The sequence below is a fragment of the Molossus molossus genome, unplaced genomic scaffold (genome assembly GCF_014108415.1).
Source record: "Molossus molossus isolate mMolMol1 unplaced genomic scaffold, mMolMol1.p scaffold_m16_p_17, whole genome shotgun sequence".
Lineage (NCBI taxonomy): Eukaryota > Metazoa > Chordata > Mammalia > Chiroptera > Molossidae > Molossus > Molossus molossus.
Window position 1 is genome coordinate 12,573,867 of NW_023425352.1, and position 26,631 is coordinate 12,600,497.

Genomic DNA, 26,631 nt, shown 5'->3' on the forward strand with positions numbered 1-26,631 from the left:
TGCAGCGTAGTCGAGACAGACAGGAAACAGTCACAATCAAATTGTGCAGGGTGCAGGTGCTGTGGGGGAAATGAAGGCAGCAAGGGGAAAGCAGGCTGGGCTGGTTGCCACTTTAAATAGGAGGGTCACGGAAGGAGTAGGGTTCAGACTGACAAACCTCAGGGGAGGGAGGCGGAGGGCAGGGAACAGATAAACCACAGAACTTACCTGCCCGTATGCGTAACCAATGGACGTGGACAACAATGCTGGGGCAGGGTGCTCTCTGGAGGAAGGGGTCTGGGGGGGAGGAGAAACATCCGTAACAGAAATAAATTTATATAAATTGCACACACAAAAACTTTTTAAAAAGCAGATAATGTTATTTTTAAAAATAAAACTGTTGATCTTGTTACTAAAATTAGGGAAAAAATAATTAATAAATAAATGGGAGTGTCACAGAAGGCACTGTGTGGTTGCACATTTGCATGGCGATCTCACTGAAGATGGAGAGTGAGCACCGCTGGCAGAGGGGACAGAGGCCAGAGGCTCTGCGGCGAGAGAGGGCGTGGTCCACTGGGAGCCCTGAGGTGGCCGGTGTGCCTAGGAGGGTGGGAGCCTGAAGGTGAGGCTGCAAGGCCACCAGGGTAGGATGCCACAGACCTGGACATAACCGGCCTCGTTTAGTCCTCCAGCCGTTGTAGGGATGGCTGTGGTTAGGGTTTAGTCAGTCGTCACGTTTACAGAATTCTGTGTTTCAGCAGACACTGTAACTCACAGTACTAAGCAACATAGTATGAGCGTATGGAGAAAGAATTCCAGTTTGTCTGGCTTAACCGCCCAAAGCATCACAACATATTTACCAAAACCCAGGGCTCGTAGGCAGAGATGTGTGCCGGTCGCCAGGAACATTGTCGCTGTGAGCCTGTCTGAGCTGGGAGACGGGGCAGGCAGGGGAGCTGCACGTGTGTGTTTGCAATAGTGTTCCCAGGCAGTGCTGATAAGCAACACTAATGAAAACTGCTACATTGTGATTTTAAATTCTCTTTTATCTTCTAGTCTCCAAGGACTTTGTCTCCTACCCCATCTGCAGAAGTAAGTGCCGTTCTTGAACATTATCATGGGTGGAACTGGGGAGTTACTCAGACCTTTCCTGCACTGGGGTTTGGGGGAAAGGACATGAAATAAAAGAACAGAAAAAGTCTGCAAGATCGTGGCAAATGTGGGGCTCCCTCCATGTAAGACATGCCACTATGGACACAGCAGCACGTTTCTCTCTAACTGGAGACTAGGGGGAGAAAACAGCCGTGCACGGACCCGAGCCTGTGCCTCTGGGTGGCAGGGAAGGGTTTGCAGGGAGCGAGGCCACTTGTCCCAATGTGGGGCTGTCTCCCCTTATCCATAATAAACAGATCTGAATCAGAGCATGCCGGATTCTCTGAAATGGCCCACCGTGGTCACAGTGTGTCCTGTAAGCAGAGCCACCCTCATGAGAGGCCATGCCTTTCAGTCTCGAATCAATCCTCCTCTCCCTGTTCTCAGGGTGAAAAGATCCTACCGTGGCTGGCATCCAGGCCACCAGGCTGGCTAGTGCCTCCAGAATAACCTCTGCGTGCCGGGGTCACGTAGAGCCATCAGTGATCATCTGGTGGTGAGCCCTGGCCCCCATCAGCCCAGACACACCGCTCTACTCTGCAGCATCCAAAACCAAAGTCACAGCCCCTTCTAGTAAAGGTTCTGCTGGAAGCTGATCTCACCCATCTGCAGAATGCAACAACTCCCACACACTAAGCCCCCCAGTTCTAGGAGTTTCTAGGTGTCCCCCACAGACACACATTGACTGCCGACTTGCTGACCTTCTGTTATTGTCCCTGCATAATTTCCTTTGGGGGTGGCTTTGAGGCTGGCGGGCTAAGCGCAGACCGACCCAGATCTGAGCACGGTCCAGCACCAAGTCTGACCCAGCACAGTCTTTCATTGTGGCCATCACAGGTAGTAACCAAGGGACTGCATGTTTATTATGCTTGGTATTATTTTGCATTTCCTTATGTATCCAATGAGCAAACACCTCAGGAGTTAGGTCTACTCCCATCTTAAAAATAGTCATAATTAATAATAGTAACAATAATAACAAACAAAAACAACAGTCTTGTCTTCAAGCCAAGCAACTTTCTGGATATTTCACGTAAAACAGAACTGGTCTTAGGTAATCACTATCATCTGATACAGGGAAAATCTCCAGTATTCTAATGGTTTGTGACTGTGTCCAATGAATAATTTCATTTCCATTAGTACTCTGATCATTACAATTGATGTTATGAAGAATCAACTTCTTCATTGACCAGTTGCAAGGTTCAGGCACATTATTTGGGGACTTTTTTGTTTTGTTGGTTTCATTTGATTTATTGTGACAGCCAGCTAGGATCAAGCCAAAGCCTCTTGTCATTGGCTGTCGGGTAGCACATGGCCCTGGTTCCTGAGGTTTCCCACGGTCATTTTTCACACTCGCTTCCAAACCTTTGTTATGTCAGCAGAAACTTCATGGGTCAACAGATTCCGGAAATGTCAAACATTCTAGTACTCTTCTCATTCTTTTAACAGTCATATATTGTTTGTGGGTGATTTTTTTTTTGTACTTAATACCTAATACATTATTGTCTAGATCCGGATGTAGGCGGCATGCTGTGGTGTCATTGTACTCCAATGGACATGTGCCCAACTTCGTTATTCCCCAATGTGTTGAGCATATGACCCAAAGTGTTGTCCTTATAAACGGTGGTGTTGTAAATATCTCTGAGTACATTTTTCCATTTACTGATCTTTTTTTATGATTATTATTTCCTTGGAATGTTTCCCAAAGTGGGACGTAGAATTACTGGGTCTGGGGCCACCGCTGGCGTGTCCTCCAGGAACACCAGCTTCACCAGATGAGTGTCATGGGCCGTGCGGGCGGGCAGTCAGAGCAAGGGCCGAGCTTAGAGTCGGGGGGCTGCTCCGAGGCAGGCTTTGCCTGTGCGGGCTACACACGGGCGCACAGCTCTCTTAGCTGCTTGGAACCTTCTGGAACACTCTTCATTTGGGGAAAGGGGAGGCCGTCGCACATGCCCTATCTTCCTTATGCAGATCCAATGAAACGATGTGTGCGAACACATTTTATAAAACTAAAGAGCCCAATATAAACATACTCATTAGAATGATTCCCTCTTATCCCAGCGCTCCATCAACACTGGAGTTCGTACTTCTTACATGTTAAAATGTGGATAAATGCAAACACTGTAGGTCTTTGACAAAATGCATGGGCCACGGGATGCTCGTGTGTGTGATATTATGGAATACAACCCCGAAGCGTGTGTATCCGTGAGCAGGTGGGCACGGTAGCTCTGGGTGGCTTTCCTGGACCTCAGTGTCACTGGAGCATGGCGATGGCCCCAGTGCACGTTTTGCGCTCACGCTTTCTCACACCATTTCCAGGGTTACCAGGACGTGCGGGACCGGATGATCCACCGGTCCACCAGCCAGGGCTCCATCAACTCCCCCGTGTACAGTCGCCACAGCTACACTCCGACCACGTCCCGCTCTCCCCAGCATTTCCACAGACCTGGTAAGGGCCACGGATCCTGGGTTCACTCCGCATGACAGTCTGTTTCCACGTGATGTTTTTCCCCATCACTGACAGCTGGCTGCCAAATACTTACCCCACTTCCAGAAAGAAAAAGAAAGAAAATTCACACCCAGCTATAGTTTGTGTTATATCTTTTCCTGAAACAGAATTATTTTACGGTTATATATAAGTATGATTTATTAAATGACTGCATTTTGACAGGGAATGACTGGTAGCAAAGGAAGTCATGTGTGTGTGTGTGTGTGTGTGTGTGTGTGTGTGTGTTTTAGTCCTGAAGAAAATCTCATCACGTTAGACTTAAAATGAAGATCTCCAAAATGAAATATTTTGATTTACCTTTTAGGCATCTCAGCATCACCTAAGATCCAGTATTAGCCATTTGTTGATGGGCTTATTACATTTCCCTTATCCAGGCCCGCAGCCAAGCACCTCCTAGAGTGAAGTGGTATATACAAGCTCAGGGTTGTACCTAACTTTTACGACCCATTCCAACCCTACGATTTTGAATCAGACTTGGCAAACATAGCAACATTAGAGATGTATTGAGATAGACGATATGAAATAGTAATGGACTTCAGTTGACCATTATCTGTGCAGAATTTGGTCCCTATTCGTGGGTGTCTTATATGTGGAGTAAAAAAAGAATGGGGGGTCCCAGCACAGAGCCAGAACTCCCTGAGAAATGGATTTGCAAAGGCAGATTTGGGCCTTTTAAACAAACTCGGTCTTTGGTAATGGCGTACTTCTGTGGAAACTTCATTTTAAGCCTCTGCAAAATAAAACTGAAGGAAATGAATAAAACGTAAAAAGGATGCACTCTTTTCTTCAAAGCCATGGATTTGATGCTTTGTAAAGGATTGAATTTTTATTATTTGTTCCTTCAATAATGTTTTTTTCTCTAGACTCAGTATTTGTAGAGGTTCACTAATTTTCATTTTAAAGTGAGTAAGAATTTTCAGGAAACAAATTCCTTTCTCTTTTCATGTTCAGCTGTATTCATTTCATTCATGTGCTGGACCTGGGTCTGGATTTAAGGCCTTGTCTGTCTGGGTGACAAGAAATCCTTTATGCGGCCACCCCTGTGTGTGGGCATACTACTGAAGTCACGGAGACCCAGCCCTGACCTTGCCAGAATGACATGGGGTTGCCCAGAGATTGTTCCCGAGACCTCTGAGTGGCGAGGGAGTGGTCATTTGGGGACAATGTCTCCTTTCAAGGCCATGTTCTGATTGAGCACTAGAAAGTTTTCATCTGTCCCAGTCACGGTTCTCACGGTAGCCTGTAGAAATTCCCCCATTCTGAGTATCCCTCCTTCTCGCCCTTCACAATATATTACAGATACATATGATGCCGGTGATTGGGGTTCATAAATATTTTGTCGAGGTCTCCCCTTGTGAAGTGAAGCTGGTGGGGTTCTGAGAGTGAAGCTGAGGTCTATATAGAGCACCTCAGATTATCCACTTCGTAAGTTCTGGATACCAGGTGAAAACACGTCCCCGGGCTGGGGTCTAGCTTCATGTCCATTCTTCCGAGAGAACCACACTGGCCCTGCCCAGTTCTCAGGGTCTGAAGCAGCTTTTTCACACCCAGGGAACACAAACAGGGTTGTTGGTTTTTCCCCACGTAAGCAAAATAAAATTAAACTTGCAGTGGGAGGGGTTTGCAGCTTTAAAAAAAAAGAATCTGACTCATATATAAGGACTTCTTTTCAAGGTTCTTGAAATTACTTTTTTTTACACCGGTTTTAGAGGGTTCTGGTTTGTCAGTTGCTTTTTAAGAACAGCTTTTGGGTCTAAATGATGTACCCGGTACTGGCTGACCCACAGCTGGTGTCATCCTGACAGACGGTGTCCTGGTGGCCACTTCTCACTAAAGCCGAGAAGAGAGCGATTTGTACCCATCTGAACCTATGTATTTCCAGTTCTCCCCACTCTGCCTAACCCTTAGCGGGTGCCTTCTTAACCCTTTGCTTTCCTCTTTTTTCAGAATCCTGATTAACTGTCTTTATCCCCTCCCCCCCCCCAACGCTGCGTTGTCCCTGCTCCTGTGTTAATTTCTGTTCTTCTCTGTTTCCCCGCCCCGCCCCGCCTCCTTGCCGCACAGAGCTGCTGTCTCCTGGTGTGCACAGGTTGTCCTACCTGCGCACCAGCAGCTTCAGCTCCGCCCACAGCGACTCCCGCCCCAACTCCCCCTTCCGACACCACTTCATTCCCCATGTCAAAGGTAAGGAGGCAGGCTCTCCAGGCAGCGCCGCCCTGCCCTGCGTAGTGGAGATTTATTAGCACCCTGGGAAGGCTAATAAGGTGCATCTCCAAGAGTTAGCTCCCAGCTTTCCACCTCTCAGCATGCCTGCGTGTGTTATGACTACACCCAGCAGGGTCTTAGAACTGGCATAGCCTCTCCCGTTAGGAGAAACATGTCATTTCTAAGGGCTCTCGATGAAGAAACAGGAAGTATGGTTAAGACCATAAGATGTATCATCTACTCCTTAGAAACATATATATTATTACTTTGGTTTTCTATACGTCAAAAGCAAAATATAATACATAGTTGAGGTATTTGCCTGGTTTTAATATGTGATGTGGCCTGGCAAAACCCAACAGGATTTAGCAACAGATCTTCACAAGTTGTCTCAGTGGTGATAAGTCTCTTAACCACCTGACAACATTAAACGGTCTGGGCCGTATAAAAAGATCGACGGCGACGTGATTTAAATTTCTCAGTCTGAGCCACCTTAGTCTTCTTTTGGCGTTTTCCTGATTTCTGAGGGATGGAGAAGAGAGGCTTTGCCTTCTGTGTTCTGTTCCTGTCCCTCATTTCTGCCCACTCCTTTGATGACATTCCCACTGTTTTCTTCATTGTCCATCATGCTTCTGTAGTAGTTCTCGATGGGGCTCTTGTTCCCCTCCATGTGTTGGGGAAGCCAACAGCCCCGAAGGGGTTAGCAAATAAATAAGTGCGAGCTCCCCCGAGGATGCTAACTCCTTGCATAGTCTTGATTTGGACCAGATTGACTAATGAAAGAAGCGGCCAGGGGGAGTAGCAGGCAAGAACGGGAGTCGTCCAGTCCTGAGGGATTCCAACCCTGCATTCCAGGTGCTTGCATCACTAACACGTGTGTTGCGCAGCCTAAACGCTGTATTTGAAAGATCACTTGCAGTCTACCCAAGCTATTTTCTCTCTGCTCACTGGATTTTTGAGCAACTGAGTCCAAAAATACAGATGCATTGCCCTGATCAGCATGCAGTCATTGTATATGTGCTATTTTGGCATTTTCTGTGCCATGAAAATAATATTGCTGGTGTGCTTACTGAAGACACACACTATTTGCCACTAATGAAGAGATCGGGCTTCTTTGGTAGAGGTAGCACTTTCTAAAATTCTTCACAGATCATTTAAAGTGATTATTGCTAATGAGAGTTTGGAGGGAAAACCTTTTTTATCTAGATGTCAAGATGATACTTTAGACAATGTTTACAAAACCACTAGAAATTATTGAAAACACTTCAGACATGTATTTTCAGGAGGCTTTAATATAGAAGCCCTTGGCCAAATGAAGATTTTGTTTGTGTGTTTGTAATAGGCAAGAGAAAATACACTTTTATGTAAAGCTACCTTGTTTGGTTATGTTTCATCTTTCAGAGGAGATACTTTTTACAGAAAGAAAAATGGCAGGTGCCCTGTAAAGTTATACAAAGTTTGTACACAGAACACATCACAGAAGGTCCAGACTCATGTCTGTGAGCAGCCTTAGGGAGAGGTGGATGGAACACCACGTGGCCACTGGAGTCCTGGGTTTGAGTATTATCTCTGTCACTTGCCAGCTGTGGGACCTTGGGTTGTTGGCTTAACTTTGTGAGTGTCACTTACCTCACCTGTAAAACCACTCCCGGGTCCTTAGGGCACGTGAGGTCAAGTGCCGGCCTGTGTCAGCGCCGAGCTCATGTTCCTTTGTGGTGCCCCCTCAACATGGTGCTCGTGAAGCCCTTCCATCTCTGTGCTCTTCACAGCATCTGTGGAGCAGGCCCAGAGCACAGATGAAGAGCTGAGGCCCTGGGTCACTGGCCAAGGGCTCACAGCCGGGAGGTGGCAGCTCCTGAGCCAGACCCCAGGCCTTCCTCGTGGAGATGAGGTGTGTGCATATCGGTACACAATATAGAGAGAGTTTAATTTTTAAAGCATACTTGTATTTTCTACCCTTTTTTCTTTTATCCTCACCCGAGGACATTTTTGCATTTATCTTCAGACAGAGCGGGAGGGAGAGAGGGAGGAAGAGAGAGAGAAACACTGATGTGAGAGAAACACATTGACTGGTTGCCACCCACACAACCCCAACCAGGGCCGGGGACAAACTGCAACCGAGGTACGTGCCCTTAGCAGGAACCGAACCCGGGACTCTCTGGTCCACAGGCCGATGCTCTAACCGCTGAGCCAAACCAGCCAGGGCTCCACCTCTTTTTAACTAGAAAATTGCACTCTTATTGAGGGTAAGACAAACAGCTACCTCAGTCATGTAAATTATAAAATTAGCAATTTCTTACTTTTCAGTAGAAATTATCAAATGGTTATAAAAATGACAGCACCTCTGTGTGCCTCAGAGATGCTTCATTTAAAAATATGGGTATGCTTTCTTCTCTGTTTTCAGTCTGAATTCGAAGTTTTTGACAGTCAAATATTATGGATTTAAATTATAAAAAAACATTAGGCAAAGAGGCATGAGCACGGCCCTGAACTTACACTTTAAAAACATCTGATAATGTCCCTCCCACTTTTAGTGTGTTCATACGAAATAGTTTATACACCTCAGATGGAAAATAGAATGTACATCACAGGATATGCTTAGTTTTAAAATTAGATGAGCTTTTTGCTGAACTACGAAATGCATCACGGAGAATTTTTATATTAATTATACGGCTTTAAAAGCCTAATATTGTCGCATGTCTAAATGCTGATTCTCCAAAGAATTACTTCTTGGTTATTGTGTAAAAAGGCCTCTCCAGCATTTGGAAATTCCCACATGGAGGGAACTGACGGCCATCTGAGAAACACTTGGGCGGAGGGTCCCCAATCCTCCGTGGCCCTTCATTTGAACATTTACTTTTTATCTGCAAGCTTGTGTTGTGGTCTCAGGGGAGTTTTAAAAACAAATGTCAGCTGGAGAGCTTGAGGCTCCCAGGGTGGGAGGAACTTCCTAGGGGGGTGTAGGGAGAAGGGGCCCCTGCAGCCACTCCAGCCGCCTGAAGCCCAGCCTCCCACTGCCCAGTCCACTTCCTGGTCCTTGTTTCTCATGCATGTGCCCAGGCCCCCGAGTCTGTGGAGCTGAGGATGCCTGCATGGGTGTGAGGCTGAGACGCACATCACAGGCTGGCTCTGTTTCATCGGCTTCCCCATCCACTTTCTGTAACGTCCGTCTTGTCTGCAGGGGGCTCTTTTTCTCTGTTTTCCGACCTTCCTTGCAGCCTCATTCTGCATTGGTATGTCATGGTTGGACCATTTGGACAAGTGCAGCATGCTTGGAGATTTGGGAAAATGACTTTTACTTTGTTTGGGGATCTGTTTGTGCTGTGTTTTCTGAGTTTCTCTTCCCTCCCCTTTGAAATACTATTCAGCGTTACATTGTGTCCATGAAGTATAAATAAATCAGACAGTTGCTGTGGTTCAAGTAAATATTTGACACTTGCTGAAGGGAACCACACCACTTACTAAAGCTTCAGGCAGGAACCAGCAATCTTGAAACTCTGGCGTGAAATTCCAAAGGCTGCCAGTGTTAAGGTCCCCTCACAATATCCGTTTCTGCTCTGGAACATGAGCACTTAGGGCCCAGAGAGCCAAGCTGTGCTCCAGCAGATCCCTGCAGCAGACAGCGCAGCCGCTCCGCTTCAGTACGTGTCTTAGAAGTTGTCCCTTAGACATACAGGGTGCCGAACAGAGGAAGGGAAGTGAGGACAGACCTTTTGAGTTTGTGAAATAAGTACAGTGAGAGTCCTGCATGGGAATAATCTTCCAAGGACTGAAAAATTGGCTGATTAGGCTGACATGGAAGGCCAAGGAATAGATATATTTATATATGGTAGCTTCTCATTACAATAGCTAAGATCACCAACATGTTAGAGTGAACCAATTGAGGATTCATTTAAAGGAACAAAATGGCTATGAGTATGATATGTACAATATTATATATACACTGTTACATTATTTGGCAACAATGTCTTAACTCTAATAATAAAAATACCTTCCATATAGGCTGTTTCATCTAATGCCTCATACATTACTTTGCCTAAGTAATAAACTAAGCACAGGACAGAGTTAAAAGTTTTATCACTTAAAGGTAGGGTATTTAAGTTAACAAAGTTGAAAACAGCCCTGGCCCGTTTGGCTCAGCGGTTGGAGCATTGGCCTGCGGACTGGAGAGTCCCGGGTTCGGTTCCCGCTAGGGGCACGTACCAAAAAAAAAAAAAGTTGAAAACAGGTCTCATCTTGAGAATTTTTCTCTTTGAAAAATGCCAAAAGGTTGTAATGCTGTTAGTGTTTCAAGGGCAAAGAATGGGGTACCTAGCAGCCCTATGTATTCTGAGATCTTATTCCCAGTGAACCCTTATGACGTGAAATCATACCACGCAGAATCGCTTACATGGGTGTTTGCTGGGTCTCCCTTTACCTCACATTTTAAAATGTTTTGTGGGAGGTTTTAAATGAGTATAGAGTTAAATCTGCTTACAAGGACTTGAACATACAAGTGCTTGTTCTAGGAACTAGAAAGGTCAATGGTGGCTGAAGATATGCAGCCAAAGAAAAAACCAGCTAGAGCCAGCGTCCAGCCAGAATGCACCCCGGGAGGTCAGAGAGCCGTTGGCCGCATCCGAGACGCGTGACCCGCACTGCCACTCACCGGCGGAGCCCTTTAATGACAGAAAGATTTTACTACGTGGGCAGATGCCGATTCCAGTCACCTGAAAGCTTTGTGTCCTGTCTATGCAGATACCTGTGCAAACGTTCCCCTGAAATAGCGGATGTGCAGGTTTATGGGGAGGTTCGCAGTGAAGGGGGGAGCAGTGGGGCTAGAGCAGCAGCAGCCAGCGCTTGGGGCCTGCAGAAAGCATCTTCCAGAAACAGCCTCAAAGCCAACGCTCCGTCTCCCTGGAACTGCTTGGGAGTTTAGCCCACAAGGATTATTCTGTTTTTCAGTTACGGGTTACTCTTCTGAACAATTCCCTAGTGTTTAGAGGAGCAAAGAACTCTTCTGAAATGAAACTATTAAGTTGGGGTTATTGGAGACTGACTCTAATGGGAAAGTTAAAAAATGGGGTGTGATTGTGATCCCATCGCTGCCTTTAATGAAGAGCAAGATGACGGTGAACCTGGCAGTGGTGCTTACGTCATCCGGCCGTTCACAGCTGCAGGATTGACCGCTGGCCTCCGTCGGCCTTCACTCACAGACGTGCACTGTGCTGAGCACGGAGATGAGTGAGACCTAGTTCCAGTTCTTCCTTAGATTTGAACTAGGATTTTCTTCTAAACATAAAGTCTTCCTCCCCTGCTTGCCTCTACCTGTGTTAATTATACTCATTTTTTAAAGACCTGAACTGGTTACTTCTCTTTAGGAGAGTGATAGTCAATGAGGTAATGTTTATTGAAATTAGCTTCTTAAGACATCAGCGGTTGGGAGGAGGCTTCATAATCTTTAGAAGCTAATATCGGAGTAAGTAGTGAAGTCTGACTCTACCATTGGGAGCTAGAGGCCCAAGTGACTTAGAAAGAAAAAAACAAGACAAAAGCTTCAGCACGTGGTAACCGAAAGCCTAGAATATAAATATTTGAGCCAGTTAACAAATTCAGATCTCATACCCGAAATATCTCCCTGCCCGTTTGGTACAGATCTGGGCTCTAAAAATACACATATTGAGAAATTAAAACTTATGAAATGTGCTATTTTAAAACTCCAGCAATGGACATCTTTCCATTTTTGCCGGCCAGATTCAGAGCAGTTTGACCCACTGGAAGAAATCAACTCTTGTACATCTAAAATTAACACAATGTGTTATGTCGATTATCTCTCTTTTTTTTTTTTTTAAATAAAAAAGACACGGTGGGAAAAATATCGGCTCCTGCTCTATTATTTGAAAATCTAGGATTTGTTTTAAATTGTCACCGTTAACAAATAGAGTAGTCTTTATCAAAATTTAAAACTTGTGCTTTGAAGAACCCTATCAAGAAAGTAAAAGACAACCCCCAGAAGGAGAAAAAGTGTTTGTACGTCATGTGTCTGATAAGAGATTTGTATCCAGAATATGTAAAGAGCACCTACAAATCGATCATAAAAGTAATGACATTACCAGTCATACCTTTGATAGCCCTGCGTCTTCTGGTGTGTTGTAGGGACAGGTATTTGCTCACATGTGGGGAAGGAGGACAAGGTAGGGCAATAGCAGATCTCTTTCCAGCTTCCCACAGTTCTCGTCTCGCCCGAGGTTCTCGTGGTCAGAGGGGGTGCAGCCCAGCCCCAGCAGTCCTTCCGGACTTGTCCCTGTCCCCCCATCGGAGGCACCACCTTTCCAGCCAGTGGCCAGTCCTGTTGCTGCCACCATGACAGCCCCCCGTACCTCCTTCACAATGTTCCCGCCCTCTGAATCTGAGCACCCCCCTTCTGCCACCACCCACTGGGGAAGCCTACTCTTACATGCCCCAGTCAATTCTTACACCTTCCTGTAGCTTTGCTGAAGCATGTATGCTGTACACCTTTATCTGCATGTCATAATTTTTCATGTACCTCTAAATACTGCTACATGGTATTATATTTATGTACCTCAAGTCTGTCTCCTGAGGTAGACTCTGGGCCCCTTGAGGTCAGGGACTAAATCTCATTCATCTACTTATCCTCCGCCATAGCTCAGTGCCCAGCTGTAGCAGGTGTTCAGTAAATGTTTCAATGAAGCAGTTGTTACACTGTGTGGAGCCTCATGGAAGAGAAAGATGGAGAGAGGTATAAATGGTCCCACCGTAGCTGGAAAAAAGGAGTCTGACTTACTTGGTGTATTTCAAAGTGAGGAAACAGAAACGTAAGCTGCAATGAAGGCTTTCTGTGTTGCTAAGGGGAAGGCCTGGGTGACGGCACCGGCTCCCAGACTTAGCCTTCCGTCCAGAGAAAGATATTCCAACCGCCAGTCTCTGCCATCATGCCTGGAAGTGATTGTCTTTGGGTTGCATATCCCGCCCCTTCCCATGCTTGGGATTTAACCATCATTAGCAAGTGCCTCTCCTTTCCTTGCGACGGACTGCCCCCCAGCGCGTGCTGCCCGCTTGCAGCCTCCGACCACACGTGGCTGGCATGACGCATCTTGCTGTCGCTGCACTAACCTTATCCCTGGGGCTCAGATCTCCCTCTCGGAAAACTAAACCTTCCATCGCCTTTGCGAGCCGAGCTGATCAGTTGAGTTTGTTTCTTTGCTTCCTCCTTTTCTGATGTACATCCTTCCCGTTCGTTGTTTTGAATTTTTATTACGCTCGCTTTGTTTTCTTGACTGCTGTCCCCTCTCTCATTTTGTTCTCTCCATTCTTCTCCTTGGAGGCAATGAGCCGTCCAGCGGCCGGAACTCCCCTCTCCCCCACCGGCCAGACAGCCGCCCTCTAACTCCAACTTACGCTCAGGCCCCTAAACATTTCCATGTTCCAGGTAGGAGCTGACTCGGTCTATGTCATGGTGTCCTGTCGCAGTGTGGGGTGTGTCCTCGTCACCTCTGTCTCGTCTCCATTGCTCATGCTTTTAACATGGGGCTGCACACAGCTGACACACCCTGAGCCGCAGGATCTGAGCTGGGGAGAGCCTTTCAAACATGTTGTCTGTAAAACGCCAGAGTTGCACTGAAGGGTTAAGTCTCCCCGAATTATTTTTCAAAGGGGCGTGGGAGGCAGAGGGTGAAGGAATGAGGGTTGTTTTGTTTTCACTGAAATTTTAACCTCACCTTTTATATCAGCGGCTTCTCAGAGATCACGCTGTGGTTTGGTGTCATTGACTAATGATCGCCATGGTGATCTAGTTACCTCCTCATTCTGAAGACCGAACCACAGCGGCCCTCCCGAGTGCTCTGATTTTTTCCTGTTTGTCTCCAACGTGGAGATTCTTCCTAGGAACTTTTCTTTCCGGAGAGGTGTAAAATGAGACCTGCAGGGTGGTCTTTCTGCGGCGTATTACTAACTGGCCACCCCCGAAGCCCGCAAAGACATCTTGCAATTTAGGCTCGGTGCTACCAGCTTCGCTCTGTGCTCACAAGCCTTGGCCGTCACGGCACAAATAGTAGTTTGCCACCCGGAACTGGAAAAATCAGAAGCCATCAGTATCGTGTTTAGGGTCAGCTCCATTTGTAAAGGCAAGACTGGCCATCAGAAGTCCCGATGCTATTTTTCCGTGGGAAGTACATGGTTTTGCTGCGTTCAGCTACTGAAAGCGGTTTAACACATCACCCACGATGTTAATGTTGGTACACATATTTGGGATTTGACATCGTTTTTTCCTTTTGCATTCCAAACTGACCTAGTAGAACCTTGAAAACCAATGTGATACAGTTGAGCCTTTTTTTTTTTTTTAACGCCCAACAAGATATAGTGCCCAAGGTTCTGGAGAAACAAAGCTTTTGAAATTTCCTGAGTATTTGTGCTCAAAGTGAAATGTAGCATAATCATATGGTGTCCTGTGTAAATATATGAATAATATTTGGCATCTCAGTCTTTTTCTTTTTTTTTAAATTTGGCCTATAGAAGTTAGGAGATAGTCGAACATCTGGGTAGCGCATCAGACTAGCCTTGCACCTAAAAAGTGTTTCTGTGTTTTTAAAAATATTACTCTTAATTTTACGACATTGCTTTCCACTGTTCCACTCATTGGTTGAAAAATAAATTGAGCCTCTGGTATCTACTGGGAGCTCAATTTCTAGACAGTAGCAATTTGGGGATTTTCCCCAAACTGGTTATGTCTTCTTCACCGTAGAGTACCCCCCCCCCCCGCTTGTTGTTTCTTCCTGTTGGTCCCACTTGTAGTGAAGTGTGTATTTGAAATAAATGGCTCATGAATTAATGACATCTCTGCATATCCTAAGATGTATTACAAAGGATTTCATATCACTTGTCCGTAGTAATTCGCTCATTCCTATAATTTCTTCTCCCAGGAGCTTTACTCTTTGTAATACGAAAGTTTTACCGTCTGGGTTATTTGTGTTCAAGCGTCTTCAGTTTGGTTTGCCTCTTGGTTGATCTGTTTTTCCCATCGCTGAACTGGTTCCCATAATCACACACCTTTGCTTTTCATTTCCACAGATCAAGGAATCAACATTTACCGAAAACCACCCATCTACAAACAGCATGGTAAAACCCGCTTTCCGCGTTAGCTTTTTAAGTAGCAGCATCCACCAAACTTCTCTTTGCTGTCCTTGAAAGGCTTATTATCCGCCGCTGCTTTTGAGAATCAAACTGGGTGACCAGCCAATTTTGTATGCATTGGTGTTCTCTTGAGATGCAAATGTCGTCCAATTGGTGTTCCTAAATGGACACTTACCTTGGTCAGGAAGCATCTAGCTCAGTAGTGAGCCCTTCACACCATCATCCCATCATTGAGGAGGGGAAGGACGAGCCACACAGTAATTCACAAACACCCTTACAAGGTGTGATTTTTTTTCCTTGCCATTAAATAATTTAACCAACCCCTATAACAATTTTGGTCAGCATACAATTTAACTAATTAAAACTAGTGGAAGCCAGCTACCTGGAAATATTAATTTGACTAAGCCTACATCAGCTCGGCTGTCCAGTTCCCCAGTTTCTTACGGAGAATGAAGAAGACACCGGTTCCCTGGGGATGGAGTGGATGGGACACACACTGACACAGAGGTCCTAGCCCTCGCTCCATCCCCTCACCTAAACTGCTCTGATTTAGGATGTTGTGGACACAAGTCCTCTGTCGCTCAGTTTTCTCATCTGTAAGACCACCGAGTCAGGCGAGTTGGTCTCTGAAATTCCTGCAAATCAAGAATCACGGCTGTGGATTTATAATTGTGCTTTTCTTTTCTGGGAATATGGAATTTTGAAACCCAGGAAATCATATTACTATATGTAAATTACATTTTCCATGATTAGGTCTCTAGAGGTTTATCTGCCATAAATCTTCGTGAATGGATTTCCCTAAAGCCAAGACTGGTCTTTAAGTGATTTCAGAAAATTATACACAAATTGTGCCTGGAAATTTGAAGGCTGCCTTTAAAACATAGCTGGCATTAATGAATCCTTAAGGATTAAGATGACATGAAAAACGAAGTTGAAAAAGCACGGGGAAAACATTTTAGGCCTACATTCTAGGGGGGAAAAAGAGAATGTATGTATTGTAATGGCTATTGAACTATGACTTCCTTCATTATCTGTTTTTGTGTGTGTGGTGTTTTTTGTTTTTTTTTAAAGATTTTACACCATGAGCTTGGTTTTTAAGTTTGTTAACATTGTTTTTTTGTTTTTATTTTTTATGGTTTAATGTCTTCTCACCCATTCATTAACATGTGAATGTTTACTGACTTCACCAATTCTAATGAGTAAGTACTGTTTGAAGTCATGCTCCCCCCCCCCCCCCAATTTAAGAATAAAATTCCCAGAGTTTGAGTTATCAATTTGGAAACATTTTTAATACTAAAATCTTACGGCTCTGGCTCTCCAAACAAAAATAATCAAATAATTAAGACTAAAGATGGGATAATATTAGATTATTTATTTGGAAGGGATTAATTGGCTTCTTTTCCTAAAATTTACTTTGACTTCACTCTTTACTTTCCTTCAGACTCTTGTAATTAATTAAGAGCAGCACAGCCAAAGCTGTGCTCCGGAAGGACATGCTGCAGAACAGGAACAGGGGTCACACCCAGGCCTGGTGTCCGTGCCCTGTGCATTTGGAGAAGGCTGGATTGAAATGAAGTCACACTTCTCTTTTTCTCTTTTGTAATGCAGAACTCAGTTTTTAATACCCTAACATGCTGTGTTCTTCTTTAAGAAGAGGATATACTATACAGTGTTTTCCAATCTGAATTTTTTTTTTTTTCTCTCCTGAGGTTAATGATTCAGAGAAACACTGTTCCAAGCCTGGCCAAGACCTTATTCTTTATTATTACAAAGGCTGACCTGGGTCAAGTCACTTAGGTGAACCGAGACCTGGACATTTTCTCCAGGAAGGGGACTTAGCACTGAAGATTCAGAAAGCTCTTTCCAGATTCAAAACTCTGTGACCCCAGGGAGAGAGGACGTTGTATTTAAAGCATTATAAATATGTTTTGAAATGTTTATTAACATCCCAGGTCACTGTGCAGAATTAGCCAGAATGTATCCCGGTTTGTTTTGCTTCATCTCTGTGATTAGATTTGGGGCTCAAAGCCAAGGACTCCTCCTCTAAGCAGAGCCATTCAGAACCCTGTGCACGAATGCTGCGGCCCGTCTGCCTTTGGTTATGTAGGAGTTGGGCACCTTACTTGTGCGTGCAGACCCTTGAACAAAGCAGTGAGTGGGCAGAGCAAACGCACGTCACAGCGCTACGTTCCTGCCAGCTGAACGTGGGTTCCCCACTTCCATGTCTCTGGGACTCAAGGACACATATGTACTATAGAAGGGTTAAAATGAACTGGGCACGCTTTGCACAGTGGCAGTATCGTAGCCAGTGAGGTATATCCGAGGCACGATTATTATTAATTGAAATGATGAGTAAATAAACGAACTGGCGAAGCAGTTCAAAAAATAAAGCCCACCAGCCCGCTTATGATGAACAACTACAATGAAATGACAGTATCGTGTCTTTAGCTTAGCTTTTTTTTTTATCCTCACCTGAAGACATTTTTTTATTTTTGTTCAGATAGAGCGAGAGGGAGGGGAGGAGGGAGGGAGAGAGAGAGAAACATCGACGTCAAAGTGACATATCGAGTGGCCACCTCCTGCACAACCCCAACCAGGGCCGGAGATAAACTGCAGCCGAGGTACAGGTCCGGCTTAGTGGGAACTGAACCCAGGTCTCTTTGGACCGCAGGCCAACGCTCTAACCGCTAAGCCAAATGGGCCAGGGCAAAGAGTATGAATTTCAAATGACTAGTTCAGATGTCTGATTGCTCTGGGTGTTTGTGTAATACAAGTTTCTAGGATGATGGAAATGTTCTATAACTGTGCTGTCCAATATAGTTGCCACTAATCACATGTGGCTATTGAGCACTTAAAATGTGCAACCGAGTTGTGGTTCAAGGATATGTTTCATTTAATTGTATTAATGGAAATGGCCACGTGCAGCCAGCATTGGCCATCACAGCTCCAGAGCAGACATAGAACAGATGTCATTCCACAAAGCTTTGCTCCTGATGGAGCATGAGGAAGATGAGTTGCGCTGTCACTGGGCACCTCTGAGTGACCGGACAACGGATAATGGCGATAAGCAGAGCTCCTTGGAGTGGAAACTTTTGCCAGACAGCAAGACCATGTGAGTGGGTTTACCACCATGGCCTTGCAGACCGGTAGCTAAGCTCCCCCTGATTCCACCTAGATGCAGCTGCCTTGGCAGCCCAGAGCAAGTCTGCAGAGGACATCATCAAGTTTTCCAAGTTCCCAGCAGCCCAGGCTCCAGACCCCAGCGAGATCCCAAAGATTGAGACGGACCACTGGCCCGGTCCCCCCTCGCTTGCCGCCGTAGGTATGCGACTGTTACAACTAAGCCAGACGGACAGGGTGCCAGGAGATTTCAAAGTAAAATGCTTAAAAATATGCAAAAAAAAAATGTGTCCTAAAATAAAGGTGTTTAAGAAAAGTACAACCAAGAGGCAGAGTAGTGGAAAAGAGCTAATGTATTCGTGTGTGTGCAAAATGCATCCAAGTTACAAGCAGTTGATCGCCAGAGCTTGCTCTAACCAAACACCAAGATGCAGAACTAGTCTAAAACGGATAATGCGTACGGACCCTTGGACATATTACTGCTAAGTCAGTAACTCTTTTGAACACTGTTGTACCACAGCCTCTTGGCAAAAACGTTGTTCTGTGTAATTAGAAATTGGTGGGTGAATTAACCGAGTGTCCACAGAAGTGGGACTTCTTTCCGTCACATTGGTTTTCGACTATTTCTGGTTGTAATTACAGTTCTTTTAACAACCAGTCTTAACACTGAAGCACTTTCACTTTTCTTACGAGATCACGTTCTCCGTGTCTAGGAAGGGCTACGACAGAGTAATGCATGTTCTGAAATTCCTCGTGTACAGTTACATGGTTTTACATCTGTCATTCCCATGATTCTGTGCTACAATTGTCCCATTTCAGCTGTTTCATTCTTTGCTTTGAGCCACAGATTTATGCTTTGGAATCATGTCTGTGCCTTTACTGTTTTGTCGATTGTGAAATCGCTTGGCCTAAAAAGTGGTGTTAACAAACTCAGACGCTAATACTGACAATTTAGCAAGTTGGCTCTACCGAGATATGACTATCTTATCACATTTCTGTTGACAACCTAAAAGGCCTTCAATTTTCCAAAATTTCCAAATTGTTTTCATCGTGCTATTTTTCAATCAAGTTATTTTTCGAAGAACTTTTACAAGCAACGTAAGTAGATTTTAAAGCAATTTTCATGTATAGAAACAGTTGAAGGAAAAATCTAACCCGGGTTCATTGCTCACAAGCATTCCCTACATGATGTTGATTTGAGATGTATCTAATTCTTGCAAACTTGTGTTTATTCATTTTTATTAGTATGAAGAGAATATTCACCTTGACATTTATGATTTTAGGAATTAAGAATCAGTCATCAGCTTGTCTCTGCTAGGCAGTTGGGGGGCCTTTGAGGTTCCCAGTTCGGTCACGTTGCTTAGAGGGGATACCAACGCAGCCAGACCCAAAGTGATAGGAGAACTAACATTTTGTTGTTGAAACTGTCATCACCAAATAGTTTAAAGCTCTTGGAGTTCCAAAATGGAGACAATTTCTGGTCCATTAATCAAAATAAGAAAAACTGAGACCATTCAAGTTTGTTTTGATTAGATTAGCAAGCTTTCCTGTTCCCTCCCACAGCCAGAGTAATCCAAGCAATTTAGGAAAAACAGTTATTATCTTAATTTTCCAGCCATTTAGACAGATTCTTCCTTCCCACCCCCGTCTCCCCTTTACCAGGAAGCTTAAAAATTGTACATGATTTCCTATACTGTACCAAAGTAACTTTTTAGCTATATTGCTGTGTCGAGAATTGTTATTGTTTTTATTAGTAGAACACTTTTTTGTGATCATTTTTCAAAGGATTGAGAAAAAGGAAGCATTGGAGACCCATCCCTTAAGGGAAAAATTAGAAGCATACTTGTTAATGAGTTATTAAGGGTAGAAGACAGGGTGATATTATTATCGCAAGCCTATCTGTTTGGCAAAAGAGAAAACTAGAAGATTTTTACAACTTGTCATAAAAAGTGATTATTTAAAGGTATATGGGTGAATTTGGATTTCTCTCCCTTTGAACATTGACCCCAGGGACATCAAAATAGTAAGTGCAGATGCCCCTCCCACTTCCTACGAGAGCTCTGACCAGTGGTCAGTGGGATGGCTGCGACCCCATCATAGTGTTTGAGTTGAGCAGACTAGTTATTGGGAGGCCAAAATCTACGCTTCCCTGCGTCCCACGTTCAACCGGCTGGTCAAACACACCCGCTGTCTCGAGACACCAGCCATGGTGCCGAGTTGGTGGCAGGCTCCTTTCTTGCCTTGTGCTGTTCATTAATGGTCAAGACCACCGCCGACGTGGACAGCCTGACAGGCTGAGCTCGGTGGACGCGTCCTGCACGATCCCCTTGCCAGGAAGCTAATGTGAGAAGTTGTCTTTGCTGTGGAATTAGGAGCTGACCCGAGGCGCCGATCTAGTGGCAGAGAGGAGGACGAGGAGGAGCTTCTGAGACGCCGGCAGCTCCAGGAAGAGCAGTTACTGAAGGTTTGTCCTGAAGCTGCTTTGCTGCAGTCTTCAATTCCGTTCTTCCCGGTCCGTGTTTTTGGAATGACAGCTCTGGGCCGGCCGCCAAGATGAGCAAGAAGGGGTCCCAGTGCCCACGAGCTTGCTTCTAGCGACTGTAGCACGACAGAGTACTCGGTGGCTTCTGGAAGAGATGACCCGGAGGCTGGAAGTCAGAGGGACATGTCATGGTTGGGCTTTTGCAGGGAGAGTGAGGACCTGTGCGGGGATGTGAGTGTGGTACGTGTGTTGAAAGGATGCTGGAGGGGAGGTGAGCCAAGGTGTACACCCACGTGGTTCAACACCTTCCCCGTGCAGGCTCTATCGGAGGAGTTCCCTTGGACTTGAGGTCTTCTCCAAGTCTTTCCTCAGGAGGCGTAGGGCCTTGTGTGTGGGGGGGGGGGCAGGAGAGAAGGGATAAAATAGACTGCCACCAAGAAGCCCTCATCGTCTCCCACCTCCGGCATGGCCACAGCAGCCCGGGAGACCGATAGAAAGAGAGGCAGTTACAGCCTGCGATAGAGGGGGCTAGGAAATTAGACCCTCTCCCACCAACATGGAGCTGATGCGTCCCTTCAAATGACATTGTCCAAAGATACTTAATCCTATGGGCAATGCACGTGATACCGTCGTATGGGTAGGACATGAAGCTGCAGTTTGTATGATATGTTTATGAAAGGTCCTGGGTGGATATAAAAATGTAAATGGGTGTCGGAGTGGTGGGTTATGGGTGGTTATTCTCTGAGTTCTCTAAAATCTGTACGATGAGCATGTATTACTTTTTTCCTTGTTTTTAAACAAATCAATATAATTTCTCTTTAAAGGCTACTATCTCCAACCCCCCCTTTCTACATCAAAAAGCCACACACTCTCACACATGCCTCCTGAGGTCACCTGCTGGCAGGTGAGAACCTCCTCCTGGTAGAACCCGACTGGGGGAAACGCAGCCCAGGCTTTGGAAAGGCCGAGGGATTCGAGGTCCAGAACCTGGCCCAGCTCTTGAGACGCCAACAGGCTCTGAGACTATCCCTCCCGGTTTTGCCAGAGTTGGGAACTTTTTTTTTTTTTTTTTTTTATCCTCACCCGAGGATATTTTTTCCATTTTTTGTACAGATAGAGTGGCAGGGAGAGAGAGGAAGGGAGAGAGAGTGAGAAACATCGACGTGAAGGGACACATCGAGTGGCTGCCACCCGCACAACCAACCAGGGCCAGGGACAAACTGCAACCGAAGTACGTGCCCTTAGCGGGAACCGAACCCGGGTCTCTCCGGACCGCAGGCTGATGCTCTAACCGCTGAGCCAAACTGGCCAGGGCAGAGTTGGGAACTTTTTATAGGACCTTCTAAAAAGAAATGACGTTTTTCATGAAAGAGATTGCAGCCTTCCCTTCCATTCCCGTTTCTCTGTGCGCAGCTCAACTCGGGCCTGGGGCAGCTGATACTGAAAGAAGAGATGGAGAGGGAGAGCCGGGAGAGGTCGTCCCTGCCGGCCGGCCGCTATGATTCGCCCGTCCACTCAGGTGAGCGGTAGACACGCCACCTTCCCGACCGAGAGCCGGCCGCCGGCCTGCCAAGGGCCGGCCTGGACCGTTCCGGAGAGGCAGCGACATTTCTGGTGGAAGCCACCGAGTGTGCGACAGAGAAGGAAGCGTGGGAAACCCACGTCACATCAGTTTACCTGAGAGGCCTGTCTTGGTTCTTCCTTAAATGTTGTTTCCTTTCTGCTGCAAGTGGGGGGCCCTTGGAGGACCTCAAGGACACAGGGGTTAGACTAGAGGGGTCATCTCAGAGGGAGATGGCATAGGGGAACCCGCAGGGAGCAGCATGCTTTCTGACTGTGGAGAGCGTGGACCACGTTTCCTAAGCTTTATAGCTTTACGTTGATGTATCAGTACAAGAGCTGAAGACGAACAGTATTGTTCTGACACTGTTGAAGGACGTCACTTATATGCTGGCTGAAATAGTCTGTCGGTTATTTCCCTGCTTGTATTTGCAAAAGCCAGTTCTCTCTTAAACCTACAGGATTTCTTCTCCCACACTGTGGGCTAGGGCCTGAGTTTCTCTCCTGAGGGTTCTTTAAAAACGGGTTTACTGTATGCAGGCGTTTTTGCTAAACATGATTTCACTTAATCTTCAAAATGTGCCAATGAAGTAGATAATATTATCCCAAGTTTGTAGCTCAGGTGTAAGAAGCTTAAGTAATTTACCCAGGGTCACATGGCTAGTAACTAGCAAAGATATAGGAGTCCAAGTATTATAACAACAGAGCCCACAGTCTTAACCTCTCGCAGACGCCTCCTTGGCCTCGACCTCGGAGCGGATGGTTTACTAACCTTCAGAGTTCCATTTAGCTCTGCAGTTCTGTTCTGTAAGAATATATCGCACTATATCTACACGGGTCAAGAAACAAAGACTTATGAAGATGAAATACCATTCAGAGGTGTTATGTTGCAGAATGCAAGCCCTGGTCTACTTTCCCCAAAGCCCAGCAGTTTATGGGGTGTCCATGCTGTTGATGAGACACCCTGTCCCAGGAGTCCAACTGCAGCTGGCCAGGAGACCTTGGTAACTTGCACGGTTGACTTTTGGGTCAAGGGTTGCTGCCATATCAACTGAGGCATGTTCTTATACATCCAAGTAGCCCCGAGTTCAAATCATTGCTCAGCTGTTTGCAAACTGAGCAACCTTGGGCAAGATACATAACTTTCCTTAGTTCCTATTTCTTCTCCTGTAAGATGGAAATAATTACAATATTATTAGGGTTGTATTGAGGATTCATAGATAAAGTATGCAGGGCCCTTCTCCCTTCCTCACCTCTCCTTAGTGACGTCACTGCCCAACCATTCTCTGCTTTGCCCAGTTTGGTGGCACTTGGTAAACATGTCAGCCATGCTATTTGGATCTTTTTTCCTAACTCTTCTCTTCTGCAAGGTAGAAGACACACTGCCCATTGCGTTAAAGAACGGGACTTCCTGTTTCCTAACAATTGCTTTTGTACCTTTATCTCCCTTAGCTTCACACGCTGTGTCGTCGAAAACCTCCTCTCTCCCCGGCTACGGGAGGGACGGGCTGCACCGGGTAAGAGACCCCAGCATGTCCCCCTTCAGCCTCGGTTGAGGGGCTGACACACTGTCTGAATTCGTCCGACCTGCTGATCTCAGTGTGAGCAGATCATGACAATTGTAATCTCCCTGGTCTGGTAAATCGCTTGAGTTATGGGCAAAAGAAATCTTTCTATTGAAAGAAAAAGAAATTGACTTTAGATTTTTTTAAAAAATAGCCTGTGTAAGTTTATGGGAAGACTAGGTTCAGTAATAGGGTGCAAATATTTCTGCAGTCAAGCAAAACGTGATTATTTGAGCCTTTATCTCTGCTGTAAAATATATATATATAAAATTTTTTTGCCAGCCCCCTCCCCACAACACGTGGAATAAATGCAGTTGTGTGCCTGTGCGGAGAAACGTTCTATTATTTATTAGCAAGAGGAACGTGCTCACCAGGGACCTGCTGAGCAGCGGCACTGGCTGTACCAGGAAAGACAGATTTCACAGAAATAGGAGAAATAGGGAGAAAAAATATGAGGGCCCAAGACTTCAGCTTGGGCAGAAGTCTTAGGTTTTATAAACCCCTCCCCCTTTCCGCCTAACTCCCGAACGGTGACTGTGGAGTGGACATCCTAACACCGTGTCCTTTCTCCTTCCAGCCCGTTTCTACAGACTTTGCCCAGTACAACAGCTACGGGGACGTCAGCGGGGGAGTGCGAGGTGAGGGTCCTGCGCCGGCTCGTCGATGACACGTCCACTCGCTGGGTTCATCCCGCCTGACATCCACCCTCTGCGAGCTAACAGCATTTGTTAACATCTCAAAGGATCTCTAGCGACACGGGGTCACTAGAATGAATGTGTGTGTGTGTGTGTGTGTGAGAGAGAATGAGTGAACGCTCCTGCATGTGCTCAGTGCTCAGACACCTGGCGGTGCAGTGACGGATGGCCCCCGCCTTCAGATTTGGGAGCCAGAGAGCAGCTCCGGTGACAAACGCTGTGATGGGAAATCAGAGAGAAGGCAGAGCCGCCTTCAGGGTGCCAGGGGACACTTCCGTGAGAAAGTGTTTTCACTGATAACTGAAACCCGAGCCGGCATTTCCTGCGTTTCCTGGCTTCGGGGAGGCCGAGGGGCAGTGTGTCCAGAGCAGGGAGAGGGCCTGGTCACTGGGGAATGTTTGGGCAGTTGCATAGGACATAGTCTCTCTGTTAATGTTTCCGTGTTTCTCTGTGGTCTGTCTCCGCTGACATGTTCTTTTCTTTCCTTTGCAGACTACCAGGTATGGAACGCTGTCTTTCGTGGGCTGGCCATCCAGCAGGACAGCCATTTTTCAATCCAGAAGATGCTGATTTGGGTGGATCTGTGTAATCATTAGTCCACAGCCAGGAGGAGCGGTGGGAGCAGGCACACCTGTGCACAGGTGCAGCTGTCCCTGCAGGCCTTGGGGACATGGCATGAACGAGGCCAGGTGTCGCAGGACTGTCTTGCTCTGGCCTTGAAGAGTCCTCTCTCAGGGAGAATGGTACCGGCATCAAGGGCCTGCCATGTATAGTTTAGTTTCCTTTTTGTTTTTTACTCCTCATCTGAGGATATTTTCCAATGATTTTAGAGAGAGAAGAAGGGAGAGGGGGAGAGAGAGAGAAACATCCATGCGCAAGAGAAACATCGACTGGTTGCTTCCTGTATGCGCCCTGACTAGGGGTCAAACCCACAGCCTTTTTGGTGTACCCAACGATGCTCAACCAACTGAGCCACCCGGCCAGGCCTCAGTTTATTTCCTTGGTTATAGTGACTCTGCACTTTAGGTCCTGCCTCCTTTGCCTGGTCCCATATGAAAACAAACCCCTTCCTTGGCCAGAAGGAAAGGGATGCTTGGGGACCATTCCTTTCTTCCTGCCACCCACACCTTGCAAAACTGTGACAGAGGCTGAGAAAAGGAAAAATATGCAAAGGAACAAGATTAAAAAAATAAGGAATTAACAATCATAAACTTGGCTTTTTTTTTTTTTTTTTTTTATTCCATATATTTTCATGATTGGAACCTAAATTCAGGGGCTGTTCAGTACAAGCAGGCCAGGCCATTTCCCCAACTTGATTATAAAACAGCAATATTCCTGCTCTTGTTCAGCACGGATCTCATTTTGGAAAATTCATAGTAACTAAAGTGACATCTATAAAATGGTGAAGAGGATTTGGGAGCCCACAGAGACCTCCAGCTTCCCACACTGCCGCGCCCTTCCTTGACCCAGCTTTTCTGTTGCAGACGCTCCCAGACGGCCACATGCCTGGCATGAGGATGGACCGAGGAGTGTCCATGCCCAACATGTTGGAACCAAAGGCAAGTGCTGCTCTCTGTCCTCTCGTACGGGGACGACGAGCCGGGAGGCAGTCCTAGAAGAGATTTGGTTTTCTGTCTGTTCACACCCTCAGGGGTGAAGCCCACTTGGCCCTGGGCTGGTGCATAGACAAGCCATGTCCAAAGGCACCCTGCCATCATCTGGCTCATGTTGTCACACTGAGTCGGCAGGTTTGAGCCCTCCCTGGGTGTGGTGCCCCTTGTTCCCAGGAAGTCTCAGCACATCTCCTGTGACCTTGGCATTCACGTAGCCCCTGCCATGGGCACTGCGAGGCACAGCCAGTGCTGAATGGTGCCCCCGCAGATCGCTCCAGGTAGGGTGACCAGTATGTCCCAGTTCCCCCAGGGTTTTCCAAGTTTTAGCACTAGAAGTCTTGCATCCCAGGACTATCCTCGGTCCCGGGCAAACTGGGATGGTTGGTCGCCCTATCTCCAGAACATGCTGTACCTCCAGAGGTGGCCAAGGGCTGTGCTCCCTGGTGACCCTAACTGGGACTCATCTCAGTAGGTCACGCACCAGGACACTGCTTCTGGGTCAGCCTGGCTCCGTGGCTTTGTGAGCCAGTTTTAGAACAATATGTTGAAGAATATATAAAGGTATCCTACCCCAGCATGTCCGACTGTCATTTTAGTTCTCCACCAGTTTTTATTTTCATGCCCAAGA

At 46.2% G+C, this 26,631-nt stretch overlaps 1 protein-coding gene and 1 pseudogene across 15 annotated transcripts in view; both read left to right on the forward strand.

Moving 5' to 3' along the window:
• ABLIM1 (actin binding LIM protein 1) overlaps positions 1-26,631 on the forward strand; it is a 265,955-nt gene that overhangs the window by 236,980 nt on the left and 2,344 nt on the right. For 5 of the 15 annotated variants that reach the window (XM_036265699.1, XM_036265688.1, XM_036265690.1 and 2 more), the window contains 11 exons: positions 1,036-1,071; positions 3,448-3,577; positions 13,164-13,268; positions 14,906-14,953; positions 18,144-18,290; positions 20,461-20,552; positions 21,984-22,089; positions 23,583-23,647; positions 24,273-24,333; positions 24,883-24,890; positions 25,875-25,949. In XM_036265699.1, coding sequence (XP_036121592.1) covers positions 1,036-1,071; positions 3,448-3,577; positions 13,164-13,268; positions 14,906-14,953; positions 18,144-18,290; positions 20,461-20,552; positions 21,984-22,089; positions 23,583-23,647; positions 24,273-24,333; positions 24,883-24,890; positions 25,875-25,949 — 873 coding nt within the window. The remainder of the gene's footprint in view (positions 1-1,035; positions 1,072-3,447; positions 3,578-13,163; positions 13,269-14,905; positions 14,954-18,143; positions 18,291-20,460; positions 20,553-21,983; positions 22,090-23,582; positions 23,648-24,272; positions 24,334-24,882; positions 24,891-25,874; positions 25,950-26,631) is intronic. The other 10 variants (XM_036265689.1, XM_036265691.1, XM_036265694.1 and 7 more) reach the window with 5 other exon arrangements.
• LOC118632848 lies at positions 17,248-17,472 on the forward strand (annotated as a pseudogene).